Consider the following 24996-nt stretch of genomic DNA (forward strand, 5'->3'; position numbering starts at 1 on the left):
TCTCCAGCTGGAGATAACATTAATATCGCACCCTTGCAGCTTTTTCGGGCACTAGAAGAATTGAGACTTTCTCTTCAAGGAACAATGAGAATTTGTTCTGAGCCTTTGTGATAAGAAAGGAGAAAGAAAATCATTCCTAGAGGCAGGAGAGTGGGGTGGAAAATCATCTCAGCAAAAGGCACAAACTTCTCATTATACATTATTATGCTTTCAAATAAGCATTTGTGCAAGCCTATTCTTTGGTTTAACATAAAATGGCTCTTAAGTCTTAAAAGACTATCTTGGCCATGTCTTGTTTGGGGAGGAAAGAAACGATGGGAGGAAGCTGGTAGATGAGCTCTTTTGTCCTCGGGCCCAGCCTGGCAAGCTGGGTGCAAACTGTCATGTGCAGGGTGATGCTGAGTTCTGCCACAATCCGTCTTTTGCGGTGAGTGTAGTAGGAAAATTCCTTATTAGGAGGATCCCCAGTGATTTAGTAATTACCCCTCACTCCTAAATGAGAAAGCCAGGACAGATGTCCTGCACTAAAATCCCTATGGAATGTGATGTTATAGTGAGTTTCTTGGTATATTTTGAACTAGGCAAATACTTCTTCCAGGAGGCAGTTGCAAAGTTAGAATTGCAGGACTCCAAAGATAAACTCTGTTGATTCCCTCCTCCTCTTTTATTAATTAAAAAAGAAGAAAAAAAAAACCCAAACCAAAATTTAGGAGCAATATTTAATATACAAAGACAAAAGAAGCAGAGACTGCCTATATCCTGCAACATTTAGAGTCTTAGTGAAAAGTCAACACTTATTTACAGAAAGTGTGTCTGAGTGGAGCTTCAGAGGTCCTGGCTGTACTGATTCAGTGGAACCTATGAAAAGGGAAAGAGGTAAGTCTGTGAATCAGGCAGCCACTGAGCTGGGTGCTTAAATGAACAGGCTCTGGACTCTTCTGAGCTCAGCAACCCACTCCCTGGGTGACCCTGGGCAGCTATAGGCCCACTCCAGGCCTCACAGGAAAAATGGAGATATGAATAGTATCTCCCTGAAGGGCTGCTATCTTAGGAAAGCAAACTAGCTCAGGGCTGGCCTGCAGGGACCTCTGGTCACTCTTGTTATTAAGAGGGCTTGCAGCTGTACCCGCGCCAGTATATATTACAGAGAAGACTTTGATATTTGCACCAAGTTTTTTAAATTGGGGGAAACAACCTCTTTGTCTCTTACTCCTCTTTTCCTTTTCCTTCTTCGCTTTTCTTGGCTGCTGCTTCCCTGCCTTTCTACCCCCAGGGCTGGCACTTCTCTCTCTCCTGCTCCCACATCTGAAGCATCAGTGGGCTGCACTGAGCCACCACTGACCGGGTCCAGCCTGGTCCTCGGTCTCCCCTTTCCCACTTGACACCTCCCGGTGCTGTTGCTCCTTACCTAATAATAAGCTTGTTGAAACTGACTCCACTCCCTCTCCCAATTTCCAGCTCTCCGCGCTGAGAGTCTGCTCCCTCCTCTCTTGCCTAATCTTCCTTATCATTCACTCTGTAGACTTGGCCCTGCTCCTTAACGCTTCCTCGGGCAGTCTCTGCAGCCTCTGGCCTCAGCCACCTTGCCCCCTCCTTCGTTTCTATCCTTGCACATCAGCAGAAGTTGTGTCTCTCTCTATTGGAATCCTATGACATTGTCTACTACCTCCTCCTTAAAAAAGAAAAAATCCTTTGTCATTTATCCTGCAAAAGAAAATCACATCCACAGAAAAGAAAGTCATTTCAGTTGTAACTTGTTTGCAAAGACCCACACAAACTTCTTGAATCATACAGAAGGTCTTTGTCGTGAAATTTAAACCACTCCACTCCCCACTGCCCAACCCAGAGGGTCTTCCATCTCTTGTTCCTCTCCAGGTTCCCCACCAGACCTCAGCCTCCAGATCTCCTTTCCCCGGCGTGGTGACCTGAAAATGTTTTTCTGTGCTCAAATAAGCTGGTCTGGGAGAGCACGGACCTGGTCATCTTTTATGAACACATTAGTTTTCTGCCTAATATAAGCCATTGAGAGCACTCAGCTACTTGGTAAGCAGCAGAAAGCTTAGATTCGGTTGTGTTTTACAGCTCTGATGACCTTTGATTTGTACCTTTTTTAAAGATGGTTTTGGTCAACCAAACCATTAAGGGCTTACCCTATCAAGCCCTTAATGTTCTCTCAAAGTTGAGACAGGTCTCACTATTTTCTTTGTTCAGTTGGGGGATGTGTGTGTGTGTGTCTGTGTTTGGTGGTTGGGTGCGCTTTCTCTTTCTAAAACTCTCCCTTGCAGCCACATGACAGATGATGATTGCCTTCTGTGGTGCCTAATACATTGCTCTCCACTCAATGAATACTGTTACCTGACTCCCGTCCCAACCCTGGGGGAATCTGGATTCACAAAGGAATAGAACCTTCTTACAAAATCTGGAGTATGATTGCAATTTTACTTTAGAAGCACCCGCTTCCCAGAGGAATAGCTAGTGATTGATGCCACTGTCAGAAACCCAGATGCACACACTCATACATCAGCCAGGAAATTACATAAACAGCTCGCCCAGCAGGCCAGCACTGACTCACCCACTTGCTCCCCTATGGGAGGAGAGGTGATATGAAACCCAAGGCAACAGCAGGGAACAGACAAAAGAAAGGAGTTGGGCGGGACTGGGCTCTCCAAGGTCCACAGGGTTTCTTCCTTCCTCATCTTCTGCCGAGGGCAGCAGCCTCAGGCCAAGGTCTGTAGTTCCACTGCTATGTGAGCAGGATTGTGGGGAGTTGTTGGATCTGTCCTGGGCACACACCATCAGCTTGTTCGCATGGTGCATGTACAAGGCTGCAGACAGCTTTACACACATGCCTTTGTGCTAACACAGGTACCGGTGATGTCCACCTCTTCCCTTGGGGTGGGAGTGACCTACTTAGGCTAAGCTCATGCTAGGGTATTTGTCTCTTTGGAGAGCATGTCAGTGTTGATTCCAGCAGGAAGGGCTGGCAGAGATGGGTTGGTTGCTCAGAAGATGCCTGAAAAAATACTGATACCATTAGGGCAGAAGAGTGGAAAGTAGTCTGGCAGGCCTGCTGGTGATTTGTGAGTGTAAGGGGATTTATCGGTAGCGGCAGGCCAAAGCGTTGACATTCTTGACCACATAAAAGCCCATGGTGACTGGAGGGATGACCAACGTCCGGCCGGCCCGCAGGGGGCGGGGCTTCAGTTCTGGGAGGGTCCCATCGTCCACCATCACTAGGGGCTGGCCGTTCAGCTGCACTGACCTACAGTGAGAAGAAAGAGCATGGGATTGTTATTGCCTTGGAAGGAAGCCATGGCAGCAGAGCCTGGGCAGCCTCAGCTTGCCCCTGTCCGCTGACCGTGCCCGGCTAGTGACCACTTACTGACACCAGCTCTGCCCAGCCTTTCAGCTGGTGCTTCACTCAAACACTGCACGCGAACATCCCAGCAATGCTCTGGGGAAGAAATAGTCCCGGTCCCATTCTCCCTGGTGTGGTTAGGTGACTTGCCCAAGGCTATACAGCTTGTAGTCCTGGGAGCCAGGATTTGAACACAGGCAGTGGCATCCCACTCCAGTACTCTTGCCTGGAAAATCCCATGGATGGAGGAGCCTGGTGGGCTGTAGTCCATGGGGTCGCTAAGAGGCAGACGCGACTGAGTCAGACTTCTCCTTCACACATTGGAGAAGGAAATGGCAACCCACTCCGGTTCTTGCCTGGAGAATCCCAGGGATGGGGGAGCCAGGTGGGCTGCCATCTATGGGGTCGCACAGAGTTGGACATGACTGAAGCGACTTAGCAGCAGCAGCAGTCCAGTTCCAGAGACACATCATTTATTCAGACAAATAAAATTCTCTGAGGCAGAAGCGGAAGTGTCTGATGCCTATTGTTTTAAAACCACAATAGCAGTCCAGTTGGTGGTGCTGAAGACTCTTGAGAGCCCCTTGGACTGCAAGGAGATCCAACCAGTCTATCCTAAAACAAATCAGTCCTGAATATTCATTGAAAGGACTGGTGCTGAAGCTGAAACTCCAATACTTTGGCCACCTAATGTGAAGAGCTGACTCATTTGAAACAACCCTGATGCTGGGAAAGATTGAAGGAGGGAGGAGAAGGGGATGAGAAAGTATGAGATGGCTGGATGGCATCACCGACTCAATGGACATGAGTCTGAATAAACTCCAGGAGTTGGTGATGGAAGGGAGGCCTGGCATGGTGCATGCAGTCCACAGGGTCACAAAGAGTCAGACACGACTGAGCAACTGGACTGGACTGGACTGAACTGGACTCTTCTACCTGAAGAGTGGAATAACACACAGGCTGAAGACGGCTTCAGAACTTCCTATTAACTGCATCTTCATTAGTTTATTTGAGAGATGAGAGAACTGACATTGTGTCACTTGTCTCTGGCAGTTCTAAAGGAGGACAGTGACTATGTAACCACCTACCTTCCTCTAATCTGAGCATGAGTTTCCATGTCTAATATTTAAAGGACGTTTCCATTTTAGGGACACCAGGAAGTAAGTGATAAAGCAGGCACCTGTGACCCCAGTTCACCTATCTTGTTTGCTTTTATCCCTCCGGTGTATCAGCCATCTTCAGCCCTGAGAAGGACTTAGAGAGCAAAGGGAAATGGCTCATCACCCATCTGGGGTCTGCGGTACAGAATACAGACAAGCTCCCAGCTGTTTCTGATGTGACTTGGGAAGCCACGCAGCCAGACTGAAGCTCAGCTCTTTGGGTAAGTAGAAAAGGCCAGAACCAGGCCACCTGCTGTAAATAAGGCTGCAGGTGACTTTTGGGAAATCAGCATGACAGTGTCGCCTGCCTTTGGGCCTCGCCCAGCCTCCAGTGGGGTGACACTGCAGTGGCATCATCTGAGCTGTGAAGAGGATAAAGCTGTAAGAAACTGATAAGAGGCCTTGGTTCAGCGTTCCTTCTGTGCTCTGAATGACAGACGGGTTCGGAGATTCATGATCAGACCCCCTGCTCAGCAGAGCCGTGAACTCCTTGAGGTAAGTGAAATATAAATTGTTCCCAGGGAGGAGCTGGGCAGAGCGGCAGCTCCAGGCCCAGCCCAACATGGACCAGTTCTGGCCTGGGCCAGGTCTGAAGGGCCAGGGGCAGCCCCTCTCTCTTGTTGGTATGAATGAGGAATGAATGAACAAACAGGGTCTCCTGCATGGAGAGCCAGGCCTGCCTCTGGAAGATGCAGAGGTGTAAGAGTCGAGATCTGAAGGGCAGTGTTGACCTCCTCAGAAGGCTAGAACTTTTTATAATCCTCTCTGGTGAAGACAGCATATTCTTTACTGTCTGAGCCACCAGGGATATTGGTTGGTTAAAAAGCTGACTCAGCTGTGAGCAGAACCAGGGAGCGCGACCAAGATTCTGGACTGATCTCTAACTCCCGGAGCCGGCCACTAACTTCCTAGACAGCGGTGGCAAAGCTCTCCATCACACTTCCGGCGGTTTTGCATCTGTGAGAAGACAGGCTATATGGGCTGTAGAATGAACTGAAATGAAATATAAATGTCAAAGTGCTTTGAAAGCAGAGTGAGCCATGGAGTGGGAGGCAGTGTTTTCTGTTGTTATTCTTTTCATTGTCATGCCGTTTTTGGTCCTTGTCCTGTGACACGGCGAGTTTCACGGCTCCTCTCCTAAAACTCTCTTCCTCGGCTCTCATGGTGGCAGTCTGTCTGTCTGCGTGTCTCCCTCTTCCTGTTTTGCCCCTTCAGTTTTGCACGTCATCTCCTTTTCAGGGGGACTGTTCCCTTACACCTGCCTCTCAGATGCTGGGGTTCCTGGTACTTGGTCCTTGGACCTCTCTGCTTTCCACACCACGTACTCCCACTGGATGCTGTAACCCACACACAGCACTTGAATTACTATCTGCATGCTGATGCTACCCAAATCTGTATCTGAAGCCTGCATCTTTCTTCTGATTTACATACCTCTGCTTAACTGTCCCAAAGGAACTTCAAAAGTCATTGTGTCCAAAATCAAGATCTCCTCAGGTCTCTGACTTTTTAATCTCTGGGCTGGTTCTACCATCTATTGGATTACCTAAGCCAGAAAGCTGGGAGTCATCTGGGTCTTCTCCTCCAGGTCCCACGTCTGGAGTTGCTGCATGCATGCTCAGTTGCTAAGCTGTGTTCGACTCTTTGCAACCTTGTGAACTATAACCCACCAGGTTCCTCTGTCCATGGGATTTCCTAGGCAAGAACACTGGAGTCTGTTGCCATCTCCTCCTCCAGGGGATCTTCCTGGCCCAGGGATCAAACCTGTATCACCTGTGTCTCTAGCATTGCAGGAGGACTTTTTACCACTAAGCCACCTGGGAAGTTGCTAAAGCCAATCAATTCTACCTTTTAATATTTTTCAAATCTGCTTCTTTCTCTTCCTTCATTGCTATTATTTAGTTCAGGACGTCCCCATGACCTGTCTCCAGCCCCTGGCCTCGCCTTCATCCCCTATGCCGGCCACATTGCTGAGACAGCCATCTGTGGCTGTCCATGCTTCAAACTCTCCAACAACGCCATCCCTTCCCTTAAACCAGATGATGAAGCCAAGCTCTGGCCACCTCGCCAGTCTCAGATGCTGCCACTGCCCCTTACTCCAGGGCTAACTGTAGATCACAGACCTCTGGGGGGGGGGGTTTGGGCTGAGCTGGCAGTTATTGTGAGGACATCATCAGTGTATGCATGAACAGACTGTTCCCGATGAAAAACAGTTAAGCTTTGTACATAAATGAGGTAGATCTTTCTCAAATGAAAATGTCAGTAGATCCTGTTGGGAATAAAATACACGAGTTCATTTAAAAGAACAGTAAATATTTTTCAAATGCAAATATCTGTAGACACTGCTGGGATAAGAGATGAGTTCATTTAAAACTGTTGTAAAATTCCTAATAGGTATTTTGGGAAGAAGGGGGCATCATGTGCTTTTACCGAGCAAGAGATTTTTAAAGGGACAACTAGTATAATGTGGGAGGGCCCTCGACACCTGCTGACATCACAAAGGATTCCCAGAACGCGAGGGTGCCTTCTGCCCCCGCGTGATCCGCGTCATCCTGTGTGGTACTTCCTCCGGCCGCAGCACAGTCAATCTGCCTCCTCCGCGGGACAACTGTTCTGGGTCCCTGCCGAACCTGCTCTTTTGTTGTCCCCTCTGGGGAACCTTCTCTGAGCCCTGGGTCAGCAGCCCCAACTATGGGCTCTCTTGTTCCCCGAACTTCCCTCTAACCACCTCACTGGATGGTAGGACTAACCCTGTGCCCCTCAATGGGCTGCGCGCTTGGTGAGGAAAGGAATGGTGACTTTCACCCTCAATTCTCAGTGCGTAGACGGGGGAGCCTGGTGGGCTGCCATCTATGGGGTCGCACAGAGTCGGACACGACTGAAGCGACTTAGCAGCAGCAGCAACAGGGTTCTTGGCATAGAATTCGGGTGAAATATTTTCTGAACGAGTGAATGGACTTTTGAGGCCCTTTCACATTATTTCCGGTATTCCTGCGCTGAGTTTCTCCAGTTCTAAAGAGGCTCCCTGGACATTCGCTGATTTCATTAACGTACCAATTACTCTTGCTCGCAGTGGCCCTGGCGATGTTAGATAAGACCTGAATTATCGGTGATTCTCACAGTTACTTACTAGGTACCTTATCCCAATCAGACACAGACCATTGATCATTGCTAGGGTTTTTCATTCTTAAAAAAGATCTATACGACCATCTCTTAGCTAAGCCAACATGAGCTGATTTTGTGAGACTTTAAGTCCTCACACATCCTTATCTACAAAGTTCCTTCATTATAATGATGGACAGTGTGCTATACCACCTCCATTCTATTTTTCCTGCTTCTGTTTTTATTGTAATATTTATCCTATTACCCAGTTAAGTCATATCACACTAAATATCACAATTATCTTTCACTTTTATGCACTGAACAATTTGCAAACATGTCATGTGAATGATAAAAATCACTGATTATTGAGCACTGTCTATGCCTAAGGCAAGATGCTGTGATTTACCCTATCGCATGAAGTCCTCACAACTACCAGCCGAGGCAGGTGTTAGCACCCCTGCAGATGAAGACATCAACGTTTAAAGGGATCTAAGATTCACCCAAGTCATGCAGCCGTTCAGTGGTGGAGCTGAGATGTGCCTGCAGCCTTACACCTTATCCTATCTGGCCTCCCTTGTGACTGCTAAAGAGCCCGGTGAGGTACATAAGCAAGTATTATTATTATTTTAACTTCACTATTGAGATGAGGTCAGACAGGTTAGGTGGCCTGGGCAAGGTCACACAGCTAATAGGTGGCTAAGCTTAGTCTTGGATTCAGGCCTCCTGACACCTGTTTCTATTATTTGTGTTTTTCCCCAATTCCACATGGCACTCGCTAGGATCATGTTTCTTTCTTTGAAAACCTTTCTTATCACATTTTCATCACATTCTGGGACCTCTTTCCCGGCCTGTGACTTTTCAAACCAGATGCTAAATGATCCAGCCTACATGGAGCTATTTTTCTTAATTCCCTAGCTGCTGAGGGCTTTTAAATTATCCAAATATTAGGACAACTGTGGTGGTTTTTTTTTTTTTAAATCACCATCTGTTTTTTCAAAGTCTGAGTTGCTTTGCAATTCCTAAACTTGTTTTCTTTACACTGCATGCTATTTGAAATGGGATTCCATGTCTTAATTTGGAGTCAAGCCCTCTGCTCCCTGGGTCTCTGTGGGATCCCCTTGGCTGGGTCACCACCCTCCCCCCACCACCTGTCTACAATCTCTGGTCTCATTAAGGTTCTTGCTAGCTGTGGATACTGAAGTAAGCTTTCAGCTCTTCTGAAAGGGATGCAAGTCTAGTGAGCATGCTCTTTGCCGATCTTGAAGATAATTTGTTGGTCTGGCCCTGGGTGGATTTTTGCGGGGGCAGAGGCAAGGCAAGCCTGTGTATTATTGGGAGCAGCCTGGGGAGCTAGTGACTGGTTTCTGTTGGCATATCTGGGGCCTTGAATGGGAGGTGAAAGGTCTCAGAGATAACTAGTTCCATCTCCACCACTTTGAGAAAGCGATCTGCCTTCTGTGAACTTGGGTTTCTCTGTCTGTAAGATAGACTAGGTGAACCCTAAGATTCTTTCTGGTTCCCATACTTTTCAGGGGGGTTGCCCACAGTCTAATAGCTAGCTTGAAGCAGAGTTTAAAGCCAAATTCAGTGATCCTGCACAGGTAGAAATCTGATTATGACATTCACCTGACTAAATGTTCAGTAACTTCCTGCTGGTCTTAGAACATTCTCCAAAGGCCTTAGGAGACCCCATAAGCAAGGCCGTTTACCTACCTCCCCAGCGCTTAGAGGCTCCCTGGAGCTCCTGCCCGCTGAAGCTCCCCACCACCCACCACCTCCTTTCATTCTGTGTTATGCTTCCTCCAGTCACAAACTCTCTACTCTCAGGACTTTGGTACATGTCATTTTGCCTGGAACTTTCTCTGTACTCCCTCCCTGCTTCCCGCTTCCTTTTCTCTATTAACTCCCACCTGTCTTTCAGGTCGGGTGCCGGCAAAGTACTCCCAATCACCCAGCACTTCTCTGTCTCTGCGCTCATCACAGCATCCAGCTTGCTGACTGCCTGTCAGCCTCTCCCCTAGTTAGGAAGACGCTGTGTCGGTCCTGCTCACCCTGCGCTCTCCTGTCCACCAACTCACACAGCAGGTGCTCAGTAAAAGAAGGGCTGGATGTAGATATGTGGGTAGATGAATCACAATCTGGAAGGAAAAGACACTAGGGTGGGAGGACAGAGACTTGAGTTACAGTTCACACCCTGAGCACGACACGTGAAGGTCTAGCAATGTCACAGTTGGCTCTGATTTGGGGTTTCCAGATTGTTAAGTGAGAGACAGGGAGAGAAGGAGAGAAAGACGGAGTAGGGAGCAGAAGAGAGGGAGGAAGGGGGAGAGAAAGCAGAAGGCGTAAGAATCTGAGTGGTGGTGGGGACACGAGGGCATAACCCTTACAACCTCCTAGTTCTAGCGCCAGCGAGCTCGCCTGCACGCCACTAGAGGGCACTCTTGCTCTTCACAACGGTGCCGAGAGCCCGCGCGGCTGCTCCCAGGCAGCAGAGCTCCTGCTTCTGCCCCTCCAGCCGGCTCTCCAGTCCCGGGGAGGCCCGGAGACCCGCCCGGCGCTTGGCCTCTTGGAGTTACAAACCTCAGAATCAGTCCAATCCCGGCAAAAACTTCGTTGCGGTCCATTAATCGCCCCCACCCCCCAGCGCCGCCATGTGGCGAATAGTAAGGAATCATGCGAAGTCCGCAGCGATTCCTGCCGGGGGAGCGGCTTCCTCGCCGGCGTGCAGGGAGGGGCCCGCCCTCGTGCGGGGCTGCCGGCGCCCCGCTCTCCAACCCCGGTCCTGGCACCCCGCCCTCCCGCGGGCAGCACCTGTGTGCGCTTTACAGGCCCCCCGAGGTCCCGCTGCCCCTGGAGGCCCCCTCGCTGAGTTAGGAAGCTGGTGTGTGCAGCTGCCCTGCCCTTTTCCAGGTCAGGGGCAGGTGAGAGCCGGGAGGGTGCCCTGCCGGGTTTGAGGACAGAGGGACCTTGCTCCGCCCCGTTCCCCTGCTTCTCCGGGAGAGGCTGTACATCTGGAGTAGCTTAGACAGGAGGGAGGGTCCGTTGAAATGGCCGTTAGAGACTATCCGCTGAGAAGGGCTGCTCACAAGTGGCTGCAGCAGCAGCCTAGTGTCTCCTAGTCCCCACTTGCCCAGCTGGAGCAAAGGCGGTAGGATGCTCATAGCCCCCTGAGAGAGCTCCTACTTCTCAGGGGTCACAGGGAAGATGGTTTCCTCCCAAGGGTGACCTATGTGCTTTTTGCTCTGCCTGAAATCTGGTAGACTGTCAAAAAGCCTGATGTTCCTTCCAGGCCCCTTTGGATGTGGCCTCCTCCACCCCAACCTTATCTGAGAGCCCCAGCTGGAAGAGGGGCACGTTTTTGGCAGCTTCTTTTCAGCATGCGACATCTCAGATTTATTCTCTGTGCTGTGGTCATTTCACCTGCTAAACAAATTGTTCTCTTTTTAAAATTTTCAGCTGCACGTGGTTCAGTGCCTTATTGCCCAGGATAGTAGTTTAAATGAATTCTTGTCGAGTTCCACTCAGTCAGTCTCTATTCTCATGTGGCTGCATGGACACTCCAGTCCCTTCCTCCGACGTTGTTAAAGAGAGGAGACTAAGTGAAAAATGGGGGGAAGGCTTCCTGTTCCCCTTACCCCTCAAAAAGCCCTCATCATATATGAAGTTCCTGGCCACTTAAACAGTTTAAGATGGATAAGATCACTTTCCCTATGTCCTACTCTTTGAGAGCATATTGAAATGAGGAGTGTTGATCTAACTTCTTATATTGCTGAACAGGGAAAACACTCGGATTCCTTTATGCAAGCAGAGCTGAGGATTTTATAGGCAGGTTGTCAGGGGTATAAGTTTTTCCTGTTGGCAGTTAGGTTTGGGAGTCATGATTTGAACTGTGTTCTATCCAAGTCTGTGTGATAATGATCTAAACCATCATGGGATCCTACCATCTGCTTCTAGTGGTTCAAAATAACTTAGCACACTTGGCAGAGAAGATGAGAGCCTAGCTAAGGAATCTGGATTTATACTGATAGTGTTCATTTCCATCAGATGAGAGGCAGTCATCTGGGGGCACTTCGGGAAGAAAGTTTGATTTTGCGGCCATCTCAGAGCTCCATATCATGGGTATATCACACTCAAACCACGAGAGAAACCAGCTACAAAAACCATGGGGGCTTTCCAGGTGGCATAGGGGTAAAGAATCTGCCTTCCAAGCAGGAGAGTGAAAGTGAAGTTGCTTAGTCGTGTCCTGCGACCCCATGGACTGTAGCTCACCAGGCTCCTCCGTCCGTGGAATTTTCCAGGCAAGAGTACTGGAGTGGGTTGCCGTTTCTTTCTCTAGGGTATCTTCCTGACCCAGGGATTGAACCTGGGTCTCCTGCATTGCAGGCAGACGCTTTACCATCTGAGCCACCAACACTTGGAAGGAGATGTGGGTTCAATCTCTGGGTTGGGAAGATCCCTTGGAGAAGGAAATGGCAACCCACTCCAGTATTCTTGCCTGGGAAATCCCACGGACAGAGGAGCCTGGCGGGCTCTAGCTCATGGAGTCACAGAGAGTCGGCCACAACTTAGCAACTAAACAACAACAACAGCAACACTGTAAAGGCACGGCTTCCTGAATACCTCTTCAAATATATTAAACCAACGGGATAAATACCGCGGTTTTATCAGATTTTGACAGTGTTCCCTCAGTGCACATGAGGAGCACTGGCAAATCCTCAAAAGGGAAGAATAAGGTGTCTCAGGTGGCACGTGTCCTGCTCCAGGGCCCATGGGCGTCAGCATGCAAGGAGTGTGGCGATTCTGAGTCATTCTTGAGAAGGTCACTGGGGAAGATGCAGGCTGCCAAGTGCTTGCTGGTGTTTGGTAACTGGCCCACAGCTTGGTGCTCCAGCCCCTCGTCTGGAATGAACCAGATCCTGTTGTGGACTCCTGATGCTTGGCAGCCAAAGAAATGCTGACTCAAGGCCCTGGCCCTTCTCTAGGGATGAGGTAGCTTAGGACTTTTCAGTTTTTGAGGCTTATGTTTGTCTGTCACCTAAACGAGAGCCTCTGGAAGACGAGGAGAAAGGAGAAGACGAGGACCTTTACTTCTCTGCTCACCAGAACTGCCCATGTATTCTGCTTCCCTGCCCCTCAGTGTAGAACCAACTGCTCGGAAACATGTTAGCTTTGCTCTGAAGTGCTCATTCACCAGGATTTCATCTGGGTCATCCGGAACAGAGTGGAAATCTCTGCCTGCAACGAGGGTGCCCACGTGAGTGGAGCTGGGATGGGGACACCACAGTATTGATGGTCAGCTATGCGGAGAGATTCCAGCTGCTGGGAATGATCTGGAAGAAAATGTGTTCTGGAGCTGAGAACAAATGAAATTTCTCAGAAAATAACAGTGAAGACATTGGATTCCTAAGCATCTTGGTTTAAGATGTCAAGTCACTGTAAAATATAAAAGCATTTTATAATCCTCTAATCTGCACAGTGATCTGTACACTACTAATCTGGGAGTTAAAACAAAACAAACAGTAAAACCTTTGGGAGCCGTACACATCTTTCCACTTAGTCATAGAGAGAGCTCCCAGGGGCTCCTGGCATGTTCACACCTTTGGCAAAATGGCTTAATGCCTGAATGAAGAACAGAATCTGGGTGAAATCAAAGATGCAAATCAGCTGGAATCTTGTTCCAGCATTTTCAAAGGGACAGTAGTTCTCAACTTTGGCCACATATTTGAATTAACTTGGGAGCTTTAAAAAATACCGGTGTCTGGGTCCCAGCCCAGAGACTTTGGTTTAATTGGTCTTGGGGACGGCTTGGGCACTGGGGTTTTTAAAACTCCCCAGGTAATTCAAAGTGCAGCCATGGTTGAGCAGCAGGAGCTGATGAAGAAACAGTGGGAATATGTTTGCAGCTGGGGCACGGGTTGGCGGGGGGCAGGGAATCAAATAGCTTTCGAACCATTACATTTGGAATTTATTTTGAATAAACAGATTTTTTCTTACTCTTTTGGAGTACCATGTAAGAGGTCACATTTTAAAAACTAAAACAAAAATGTGAACTATTCAAAGGCGAATTTCTTGTTGAATAGTCGGAAGTGGGCACTTTTGCTATTTCTGCAGAACTGCCTCATTGAATGCCTTCCCTGTAGTGAGTTCTCTGGTGGGATGAACATGCTCCTCAGCATGGACCAGGGAAGTGTGCGTGTGACTTTACAGCAGGAATTCAGGACCAAAGCCGATGGAGCATTTGCACAGATAAAAAAAACTGCATTTCTTCAGCACTGAAAAGAAAAACTGCTCTGCTTGAAGGACAAAGTCTCTAAAGTCATTTAGATTTCTCTCAGGTCTTGGGTTGTGTCACAGAGAGCTCCACACAGACCAAGAGTGGCTCAAGCTCTCTTCAGGCAGAAGGAAGTAAGGGGTTAATGTATCAGTCAGTGCCCTCACTGTATTTTCCAGATATGTTTATAATTATTTACTTAGATAATGCTGTGTACGTTGGCTATAGTTACTAACTCTTTAGGAGCCACCAAACACCCTCAAATAAGCACGAGGGTGAAAAGAATCCAAACTCCTCTAAGTTTTGATGAGTAAGCTTTCACTAAGTAAAATTTGGAAGGCTTATTTCTCTATATATTTACTTCTCTTTATTTTTTCTACAGACTGACCCTGAGGCTTACATATATCATATGTATTTATATTTATACTTTCGCAGCATCTATCTCAGACTTTCTGAACTGGAACACTGCTTGGACTTTGCTGGTTAGAAGCACTACCTTTCTGTTCACTCATAACCATCTCATGAATCTCCCCAGTCCCAGGCACCTCTCTTCCCACTCTGTGCTCCCAGTCTCTGAGTCTCCTCTGTTCTCCCCAGGGCCTCTGAACAGCCTTTCAGAAGGGCTACAGGTAACATGGCCCTATCTGTAACAGCAGGGCCTTTTCCTCCAGGAAACAGAGGTCTCAATCCTCTTTTTTTTCCCTTCCCTGGCATTTTAAAACTGGCACCTGAAGCCCTGCAGAGGTTAACAGATTTCCTCACACACTCTCAGCTTCAACAGCACTATTGCTGTTCCTTACCTCTTACAGAACATCAAAGCAAATTCCAAATGCATTAAAGAAATGAATATAACAAATGAAACAAAAAAGAAACTACAGAAAGTAAAGCTATGTGTTTTTCTGATTTCAAGAATATAAATAAATAAACATAAATGGGACAGAAGGAACCACAAAGCAAAAGATAAATTTAACTATACAAAAAGGGAACCCTTCTGCATGTCAAGATAATACCTTAAAAATGAAATAGTTGGAAAAAATAACAAAACGCTGAAGAAAATATTTTAACACATGATATACATGATTAGAAAAAATGTGCAAATCATTAATAAAGTGGATAACAGCCCATAGAAAAATAAATAAAGTGGATGTAGAAAATTCACAAGAGCAATAAAATACTAATAAACACAACAATTTTAACCTCACTAATACTTAAAGAATACAACTTAAAATAATAATACTATTCATTATGAAGTTGGAAAAGATTTTAGAATATTACTGTTCTGCATTGCTGAGGTAAATTGTAATAACAAATATTCATATTTCCTACTTTTCAGATCACTACAACTAAGCTTGTATGAGGTAAGAAAGTTGAACGGTTAATTATAAGAGATAAGGTTCTATATGGAGGAGGAAATGACAACCCACTCCAGTTTTCTTGCCTGGAGAATCCCATGGACAGAGGATCCTGGTGGGTTACAGTTCATTGGGTTGCAAAGAGTTGGACATTACTGGGCGACTAACACACTGAGGTTCTATAACTGAATGGATTCCAAGGTGAACAGGCAGTAGTTATTGGGAAACATGCATTGAGGAATGGTTAAAAAGCTGAGACTCAAACTGTAAGGGCAGAGATACTGGAAAATTGTTATAAGGATGACATAGATTTACTCTGCTTAATTTTTCTAAAGCAAGGGTAGAAATGGAAAGAAAATGAGCTTTGGCCACAAGTAAGGAGGATCTTTCCTATAATTAGACTTGTTTAGTTCTAAAGTGGGCCAACTCATTTTCAGCTCAATTCATGAGATGAAGAGTCTCATCAAGCACAAACGGACTGGCTTTTTGTCAGGGATGCTATAGAAGTACTCTGAGTACTTTCAGAATTCCCCTTTCTAAAGTCATCTTTTAATAACAGCAGAACTTTCATAGAATGGTTTATTTCAAGAAGAAACTAAATGATCCCAGACAAATGAAGATAATGGAAACCTGCAGGGAGTACATTTGGTCGACCAGTGTTCAAAATTTCCAAGTACCAACTAATATCTGCAGTCTAGTACTTAAACACTTAGACATCTTGAGTCTGCTGAGATGTATGGAGTAATGGCCCTTCAGTCCCAGAAAACAGGTCTTTGTGTTTTGTTTCTGAGTGAGAATTCTAAAAGGTAAGGTTTTCCCCAAAGCTCCTTTTGCCATATCTGCCCACGTCCCAAAATAAATGTGATGCTTCCTGTTAACTGTGGTGGGTCCAGCGGGGGCCAGTTCAGCCCTTAGGACTTTTAATACTAGCCAAACTCTGAATTTGGAGATGAAGTATCTTAATGTGTTCTGTTCCAACAGGGACATGAGGATATTTTTAACGTCTTAGCACCTGGGAGTTACTTCAGTATTCTCAGAACCACTCTGTTTGGCTAACATCAAATGACACCTCTCTAAAGGCATGCAGTTAGATGCCAATGTTTTCCTTTGATATAGGATTTAATGAGGGTGAAATCAAAGCAAAAGTTATATCCCAGAGAGATGGAAAAAAATAGCAGTATGTAAAAAAAGGAAAAATGCCTGTTTATTTCTTTGCAGAATAGGCAAAAAGATTCTTCGTTCATAATAGGAGGCTTGAAATTCTTTCAGTTAAAAATTATGGCAGCTGAAGGAGAGGCTCATGCAGGTATGAAATTGAATCATTTTATATGAAACTAATTAGCCTCAAAGCAGAAATATTCTGCACCTCTCTCATGGCACCACCCACAGCCTGCTTCCTGTTAGTTTCTTGTTTCTAATAATAGAGCTGAACTTTAATCCCTTCCCCTCAAATGTCCCTATTAAACAGCTCTTGAAGGTCAGGTGATGACGTGGCTTGGCATTAAGACAATCAAGAAATATCACATTAAACTTTACATTCAGACTTTCCCTCTAATTTGTCTACTTGGGTTTCCTTAGTTCTTATTAGTTATGGGACCACATTCATTAAGAATTTAGCCAGTTAGCCGCTGCAAGTTAGAGTGCTGAAGAGAAACAGTTTTGTCTGGCACAAGTAGGATCTCAATCAAGTTGATGAGTGGATGAGGATAGGTACTCTCATTTCACTGGGTAGCCTCCTCTGACAGCTTCTTTCCCTCTGAGGAGGGGCTCCATTAGGCTTAGGGGAGCTGGCAGTGTCTGTGTGCTCTGGGTCAGAATATAATATGCTGAGAGTGATTTTTAGAGACCTCAGATCAAACCAACGTACGGTCACTCCTGGTATTCAGTAATCTTTGTTTGAGAAGAGCATAGGAGAAACAGAATGGAATTCTTCCATCTAGTAGAGAAAAAAATGGTTTTCACTAAAATTTTGTGACTTGGAAATGGAATCTTAAAAACAGCTCAGAGAAGAACTTTTGATGAAGATCTGAAGTTAGGATTTTTGAAGAAAAGTTAATGGAACTGGGATGAGTTAGCCTAAAGGAGAGAAAACTGATGGCTCACCAAACACTTTTTCTAAACAACTCATAATGTATCGTGAATACATAATATACTATATTCATAATTCTAAGATGGAATGACCTCAGTGTTAAGACAGAGATTGGCTATCCAATGTATATGTATATATATTTGTATATATATTTATTTACAAATATATATATTTGTAAATAGTGTATATTTGTCAATATCATTATAATTTTATTCTACTTGGCTTTGGGGTAGTACAGTGTTGAAGAAAGCACAGTTGACGCAGGAGAACTGGACGCTAGGTACTTTCTAACTCCATCAGTTGCTAGCTGCGTCCCTCTTCAATAAGTCACTTAGGGCCCTAAAATTCAGTTTCTTCAACTCTAAAATGCTTCTTGGTGCTGTTTATTATCTATAAAGTCCCAGTCACAGGCACAGTTGGCCCCAGTGTTCTTATAAAATTAAATGTTCAGACAGGATTGAAACTGTGGGCACTCCTTTCCTAGGGGTCTTTAGACACAGGGCATCTTCTGGTCCAGATGTCCTAGTCACAGACTGGGGGCAGGGGAGTGAGCCAGACCACCTCAAAGTGTTATCCCACCCCAGGTTTCTTAGCCTCAGCGTGTCAGAATAGAAGAGCTAGCGCGATGAAAGTTGTTTCCTTTATTTCCAATTTTTGGATCATTCTCCCTCCAAATGGAACTGAATATGACACATAGGGAGAAATGCTGGGATCTGACCAAACACCTGCTCTTGGGTTGACTTTCCCCTACAAAGTGAGTCCTCCTGTTTTTTTAAAAATTAATTTACTTTTTAATTGAAGGATAACTGCTTTGCAGAATTGGGTTGGTTTCTGCCAAATCAACATGCATCAGCCATAGGTATGGGTATGTCCCCTCCCTCTTGAAGCTCCCCCCCCACCTCCCGCCCCATCCTACTTCTCTAGGTTGTTACAGAGTCCTGGTTTGAGTCCTCCTGTTTTTTGATACAACTTGCCTTCTTTGGCCCAACTTTATGTTGCCTTCCTGTTTGCTGAAGGACATTGGAGATATTTATGTCTTGGGAGAGATGATTCCCTCGTGGATGATGCTCACTGATTTGTGATCACGTGAGGCATTGGACAGTTTCCCTAGGGGATGGTAGAGCTGTGCAAAGGTGCTGTTAGATTTGCCTAGTGGAACAATTACTGTCTGAGGTGTGAATGTCTATGGCTAGTCTTCCCTTCAGAAAGATGAGAAAGCAGGGAAAACGACAGGGGAAGGACCTTCAGCTGGAGATTTTTTGGGAAAGAACTGGTCTGATATTACCACCACTTTCTCTTATAGCATCGTTTATTTGTGTGGCCTTTTGATGGCTTGAAGAAGCTACTCTCCTGGTGACCATAGAGACTATAGGCTCCAAAAGAGAAGTGGGAGTTGAGGGGAGGGGAATGGAAGAGAATAATAGAATCTTAGAGTTTGATGGGAAGCAGTAATCTTTCACCTCAACCTCCCACTGAGTAAGGAATCTTAAAGCACCCCTGAGATGGCCATGTTGCTCATTCTTTGATTAATAGTCTACCTCCTAAGGAAGCCTGTCCTGTCCCCAGTTAAACCAGGCAAGCCTTTGAAAAATGAGCTCATTTTGTGGTGAGCTCTTTCTCTTTTAAACTGTAGTCCCTGGTTTTCTGTCATTTTAGAGGATCCTAGGCCAAATCTGTTTCCTTTCACTTAGCAGTCCTTTGGATATCCAGAGAAAGTCCTCGCAAGTTACCTTATTTTTCTAGTCTAAATCAAATCTCTCCATTTTCTTCAGCTATCCCTGGAGAATATATACTCCAGACACAAAACACCCTTCTCTGATCCATACTGCAGTTTTCTAAGTTTCCCTGCTTCTATCCCATAGGGTACAGGGCACTCACTTTTTATCTGGTTCCTAGAATGAGAAGGCAATGGCACCCCGCTCCAGTACTCTTGCCTGGAAAATCCCATGGACAGAGGAGCCTGGTGGGCTGCAGTCCATGGGGTCACGACACGACTGAGCATCTTCACTTTCACTTTCATGCATTGGAGAAGGAAATGGCAACCCACTCCAGTGTTCTTGCCTGGAGAATCCCAGGGATGGGGGAGCCTGGTGGGCTGTCGTCTATGGGGTTGCACAGAGTTGGCCACGACTGAAGTGACTTAGCAGCAGCAGCAGCAGCAGCAGAGTGAGAATAATCTCTTACCTAAAGAGTTGAGATTTGAGTGTTGGGTCTCTTGACTAGTTTGCTTACCGAGATGAGAAACAGGAACCTTCGCTGAGGACCTGGATGCCTGCACTACGGCTTTTGAGTGGCCTCAAGGGCGCTGCCTATAGAATACCTGACGGCCCAGTTCCCCAAGTTCGCATGCCACTACCCTTTCAAAGATCTGAACTATTTCCAGCCTTGATGGCAATTCCAAGAGAAGGAGAATTACCCCCTGTCCTCTACTAACTGAAAAAGTTTGCCACTATCTCCCTGCTCCTAAAGCCCCAGGCCAAAAGGCCCCACTGGTAGCTTGACTGGCACACTGATTTGCTTTATATCCTCTTCCTGGTTGCTACCGACAGGGGCAGCTACAGGTTCCCAGAGCTTTCCATCCCTGCTCTAGACTAACATGGCTTCAGGTGACAGCAGGAATTAGCAGCCCAAGAACACAGAATCTGGCCCCAGAGGCTTATACAACAGAGAAGGAGACACCAAGGCTGAAATCACTTCCTAGCATTTCCTTTCATCCTTTCCTGCAGAGCCTGCTGCACTGAATCGGCACCTTTCCTGTGAGACCCGCATCCCAGACCACCGAGGGCTCCTGCCCCCACTAGCAGTGACTGAGCGGGACAGCGGGATGTGGGCACTGAGCGTGCACACAGCTGTCCCTGTCTGGCAGCCTGCAGTCAGAGATGGCCCCGCGTGTCCTCTCTAGAGTGAGAGAGGCATTAAATGAGCAGCAGCTCACAGGAAGAGGAACCTGCTTGGAGGAGTGAAGGGCCCAAAGTTCCACAGTGAAGCAGTAGCAGGATTAGGGCTGGAATCCAGTTCTGTAGACTTTCAATTCCAAACTCTCTTTAATACAATATAGGTATAATTGAGTGTCTGTGGTTATATATGTATCTGTATGCATGGATGTGTGAAATTTTTATTTATAGAAGGCTTCATTTCACCCATACACTCTAACTTGATTCTCACAATAACCTCATCTGACAGGTGAGCAAGCTGAGGTCACACAGGTAAATGGTAGCAGCTGGGTTTATAGCCAGACTTTCTGGTTCCAACTCCCTCTTCTTACAATTGCATGACATTGCTATTTAATTTCAGCTGGTGTTACAAAATTCCTCTTCAGGACCCCTGTGGAATGAAATTCTCTTTTTCCTGTCCCTCTCTGACAATCTAATAAAGCCATTACATAGCTCCTCAACAATATGCGGACAAGGTGAGCTACAAGACAGCATAACTGGGAAAGCAGCATATCCGTAGCCACTGAGAGGCACTTCAGTCACTTTACAGACAGAGGCAGGACAGAAGCCAGGACGTGGGCAGTTCAAACATCAGAGCTGTAATCCTGGAGGCAGATGTAGAGTTGGGCAAACAGGGTTAGAGGTTTGTGCCCTTGGGCGATGGAGAAACGAGCTCAGAAAATGATGCCACCTGCCATCATTTCTGCATGGTTTTGCGTTGATGCAAGTCTTATCATTTCTTTTTATCATAATCTTAACAAATGTCTTATCCACATATTATCTTAAAAGTCTAAGAAGATGCCACTTTTGAAGAACATCCTTAGAGCAGTTATTCTTCTCTTCATCCCCAACTGGCTAGAGGTCTGAGGTGAGGAAAAGGAAGGCAATGCGTATTTACTGAGCATTTACTATGTGTCACGAAATTTATACAGAAGACTTCATTTGCTCCTCTCCATGGAAAAAGTTTTACAGCTCAAGACACTGAGGCTCACAGAGTTCAAGGAACTTGCCTCAGGACATACAGCCAGCAAGCGGCAGAGCAGGGACTGACACCTTAGCCTGTTAGACTAAGGCCTTTGGTTAGTTTCTTCCACATGGTACACGTGGTCTTCTGGACACAGGGCAGGCTCAGCTCCCAGTCATCTTGGGTTCTAAAGGACCCTGAACTATCATAATCACTGTTGTGGAGTCACCTCTCTGCCAGATGTGACTTTGCAGGTCACGACTGAATGGCAGTGCAAGAGTTAAGCACACAGGCCTCAGAAGATTAGACCTGGATGAGAATTTTAGAGCTGGAAGGGACTTTGCCATATATATAACTCTTGAATTTTGCAGATGAGAAAACTGAGGCCTAGGGATTAGGACTAAAGGATTTGCCCAGCTTATTTAGTGAACCAGAACAGCGTCTTCTGCCTAGAATGAAGACCAGAAACTCAGCACACCAATCGTGAACTACTGGGAAATGGAGAGAGGGGATGAAATACTCGAGAGTTCTGCTGGGATAGGTAGGCTTGAGAGCAATGGACATGCAGCCAGGAAAAAGAGCCAATCTGTGAACCCAGGCTGCAAATAACAAATGCAGGGTGGGCTAAAGAGACTCAGTAAGTGACTTCCCAGATTGTGTTTTGTTCCCATAGCATACAGTTGGAAACCAAATGCAAGCCACCAAGGTTGCAGTGAAATGGCGAACAATTACAGCGTGAATAGTTGTGGGCAGCTGTGGGAGTTCAAGCCACCTGCTCCAAGTTTACAGCTTTGTTAAACTTGGTAAACATTAAAAGTGGAATGGGAGCGCTCCCAGTCTGTACAGCACTCATGTCCTTCCTGGGAGGCCTCCCTCCAGGATGAGGTGGCCTTAGGCTGCTTTCTGTTGGTAGAGGTCAGCGTTGCCAGAGTCTCTAGATGAGACTGAGGGCAATAGAGATGTCACAGAATCATATAATTACAGAGTCTGAAGAGACTGCAGAGCTCCCAGAAAAGATAAGGAAACAGTTCTGGAGAGGAGAAGTGCCCAAAGTTATAAAGTTGGGGCAGAACTGACTTTTATTTTTTTCTTACAGTATTTTATTTCTTTCTCCAAGTTTTTATTCACATTTATTTTTTAAATTAAATTAAATATTAATCCAAATTAATCCCCAATTAAATCTTTTAGTTAAATACAAATTTTTAATTTATTAGAAGTGACTCCTGATCTCTGAACTTGTGATTTTTGTCCGGTGCTCTGTCCTTTGGAGGTGCTCTACCTCACAAGATTTGTAGATGTTGACAAATAGTTACAGTAGTATGGAATGCTACCCCTGGAAGGGACGTGGTTCTTAACTACCACTCTTGCTGGTTGTTACATGACTGGGGGCACTATTAACATTTAGTGGGATTCTAAATAGCTTGAAATGTGATCATCTGGCATAATGCATAGTCCAGATACCAAGAATGCCCTTGTTGAGATATATTTAGTCCATCATTTGAGTTTATTGTTGGGGACCCCAAGCCTAGAGGGGCTGGGAAGGGCTTGTCCAGGGTGCTAAAGGGAGTAAGCAGTCCCTGGGTGAATTAGCAGCAACCTTGGTGCCCTCAGCAAAGCAGCCATCCAACTCCCTCCACATCCAGCTCCTATGGCACTCCCTCCTAAGCTGTTTCAGGGCTGGGACTTACTTGGACTTCAGGCCCTCCTGTCCATAGGGCTGCAGCAGATACTGGTGCACGAGCTTGTCCCTGAGAGTCCCGGCCAGTTTGATTTTCTTTCTTGATCGGTGCAAGTTGATGATAAAAAGCGTAATGGACCCTCGAACATAGTTGTGGCTGATATCCAGAGAGAGAGAGGGAGAGATGGAAACAGTGGTCTGTTAGATGCTTCTAAATCATTTATGGGCTGCACAGAACAGGACTACACCAGGAAAGGGCATTTACTTCATGATTCTTGGCCATCCTGGACTTTGAAAGACAGAAAGGCCTTCTTACAGTGGTTTCCGGCAAGGAAGATACCCAGTTCCCACCATATGCCTTTTGTTTTTGCTTAAATATATTACAATGATTTTAGAAAATAAACTATCTTTTTCTGAATATGGAAGGCTGACTGGGAAAAAAAGGCAAAATATAGAGAAACACAGAGAAGAAAAAGAAAAGTCCCCCACAATCCAAGCGTTTTAAGATATGATAACATTTTGGTTGACAACCTTCCAGTATTTTTAGTTTAATAATTTGACAAATATATACTGAGTTCTTTGACACATGCATATATACTTCTCAGTTTTTACATAATTGGGATCACATTGTTAGCATTTGTTTTTTAGTTCATGAACATCTTCAACATGCTGCCATGTTATTGTATTATTTATTCTTCTACTTATAAAAGAATGCTAAGTTCTTCATTTGCAGAAATTTATTTAACTAGCCTCCTCCTTTGGGGACATAGTTGTTTTTCATTTTTTTGCTATTATAAATTATGTGATGAAGGACTTTATTTACATAAACTTTTTGGACATCATGATTATTTCAGATAGATAAAGTACCGGAAGTTGCAAACACTTGGTCAAAGGGGAGGCAGTGCATGATTCCTCATCAAATCTGCTGTTTCATTCTCAGTGGGGCTCCTCCTTTTGTCTCTGCTCTGTTGAGCCTAGAGTGATCACATGACTGGTGTTGGTCAATGCAATGTGGATGGACGTGTTAAAACCTCTGGGCAGAGGCTTTAGTCCGTATTTTGCCATGTCTCTTTTCCCTCTGCCAGAAGTCTGACAATGTTCTTGATTAAGGCTGCTCTCTTGATCTGGAATGAGGATGATATGGAGCAGAGCTACATCTGAGCCGTGACAGATGAGCAGTGTGAAAGAGAAATACGTTTTCTTAGTGAAAGCCATGGAGATTTGCAGTTCCTTCGTTATCACAGTATAACCTCGCCTATCCTGACTAATACATTTTGATAATATTGATATTATCTAGAAAGCTTGCATCAATTTGCTCTGATCACCTATGTGTGAGAGTACCCATTTCCACATATCCCTAAGAACACCAGATATTAATAATAACCTTTTAAAAGGTTACAGTTTAAGGTTTAAAATATCACCTCTCAAACCCAAGAGGTGATAATGGGATTTCAATGTTGTATTAATTTGTATTTTAAAAAAATTCACACTGAGGCACAGTATTTTTCTTATTTGCCTCTTTGCCATTTCATTTCTTTTTTTGTAAACTGATTGTTCATGCCCTTTGCCTGTTTTTCTATTGATTTTTAAAAACTATTTATTTATTAAAGATAGTGATCCTTTGTTTTCAGGTATATCGAAAAATTTCCCCCAGTTTTCTTTGACTAATTCAGTTTGTTTACATTGTACTCTGATGTATAAAAATTAAAAACGTTTAGGCAGTCAAATTTATTAACCTTTTTGATTTCTCCTTTTGCTGTTTTATCTACTCCATGATTATAAAACTATTCACTGTTTCGGAATCCTTTCAAACCAGTACAGGACAGTCAGAAGCCTGAGAGAACTACATGCTTGTATGCAACAGCCACTAGCGTTATCAACAAGATTGCAGTGATTTCCTTCTCTCTTGTAGGAAAAAGGACTTTGTTTCTAAGGGGTCCCGTAGGGCCCCCTCTGGATGGGTTAATGAGAGAAAGCAGAAAAAATGGCCTGGTCCAGCCTTCAAAGGAGGAGTTCCAAGAAACTCGAAGTCAACTGAGCCCAGAGGAAAATATCAGTCTCTGCAGAAAGAGCGCACCTCAGCCTCTGAGTC

General features: G+C 45.5%; 1 protein-coding gene across 1 annotated transcript in view; it reads right to left on the bottom strand.

Moving 5' to 3' along the window:
• Positions 1-705: 705 nt before the first annotated feature.
• Positions 706-24996, bottom strand: part of HPSE2 (heparanase 2 (inactive)) — a 695926-nt gene continuing 671635 nt past the window's right edge. Inside the window, exons 11-12 of the mRNA XM_042238951.1 lie at positions 22915-23061; positions 706-3262 (exon numbers count right to left, since the gene is read on the bottom strand). Of these exons, the coding sequence (XP_042094885.1) occupies positions 3097-3262; positions 22915-23061 (313 nt within the window). The 3' untranslated portion in view covers positions 706-3096. The remainder of the gene's footprint in view (positions 3263-22914; positions 23062-24996) is intronic.

Source organism: Ovis aries, chromosome 22, assembly GCF_016772045.2.
Source record: "Ovis aries strain OAR_USU_Benz2616 breed Rambouillet chromosome 22, ARS-UI_Ramb_v3.0, whole genome shotgun sequence".
NCBI classification, from domain to species: domain Eukaryota; kingdom Metazoa; phylum Chordata; class Mammalia; order Artiodactyla; family Bovidae; genus Ovis; species Ovis aries.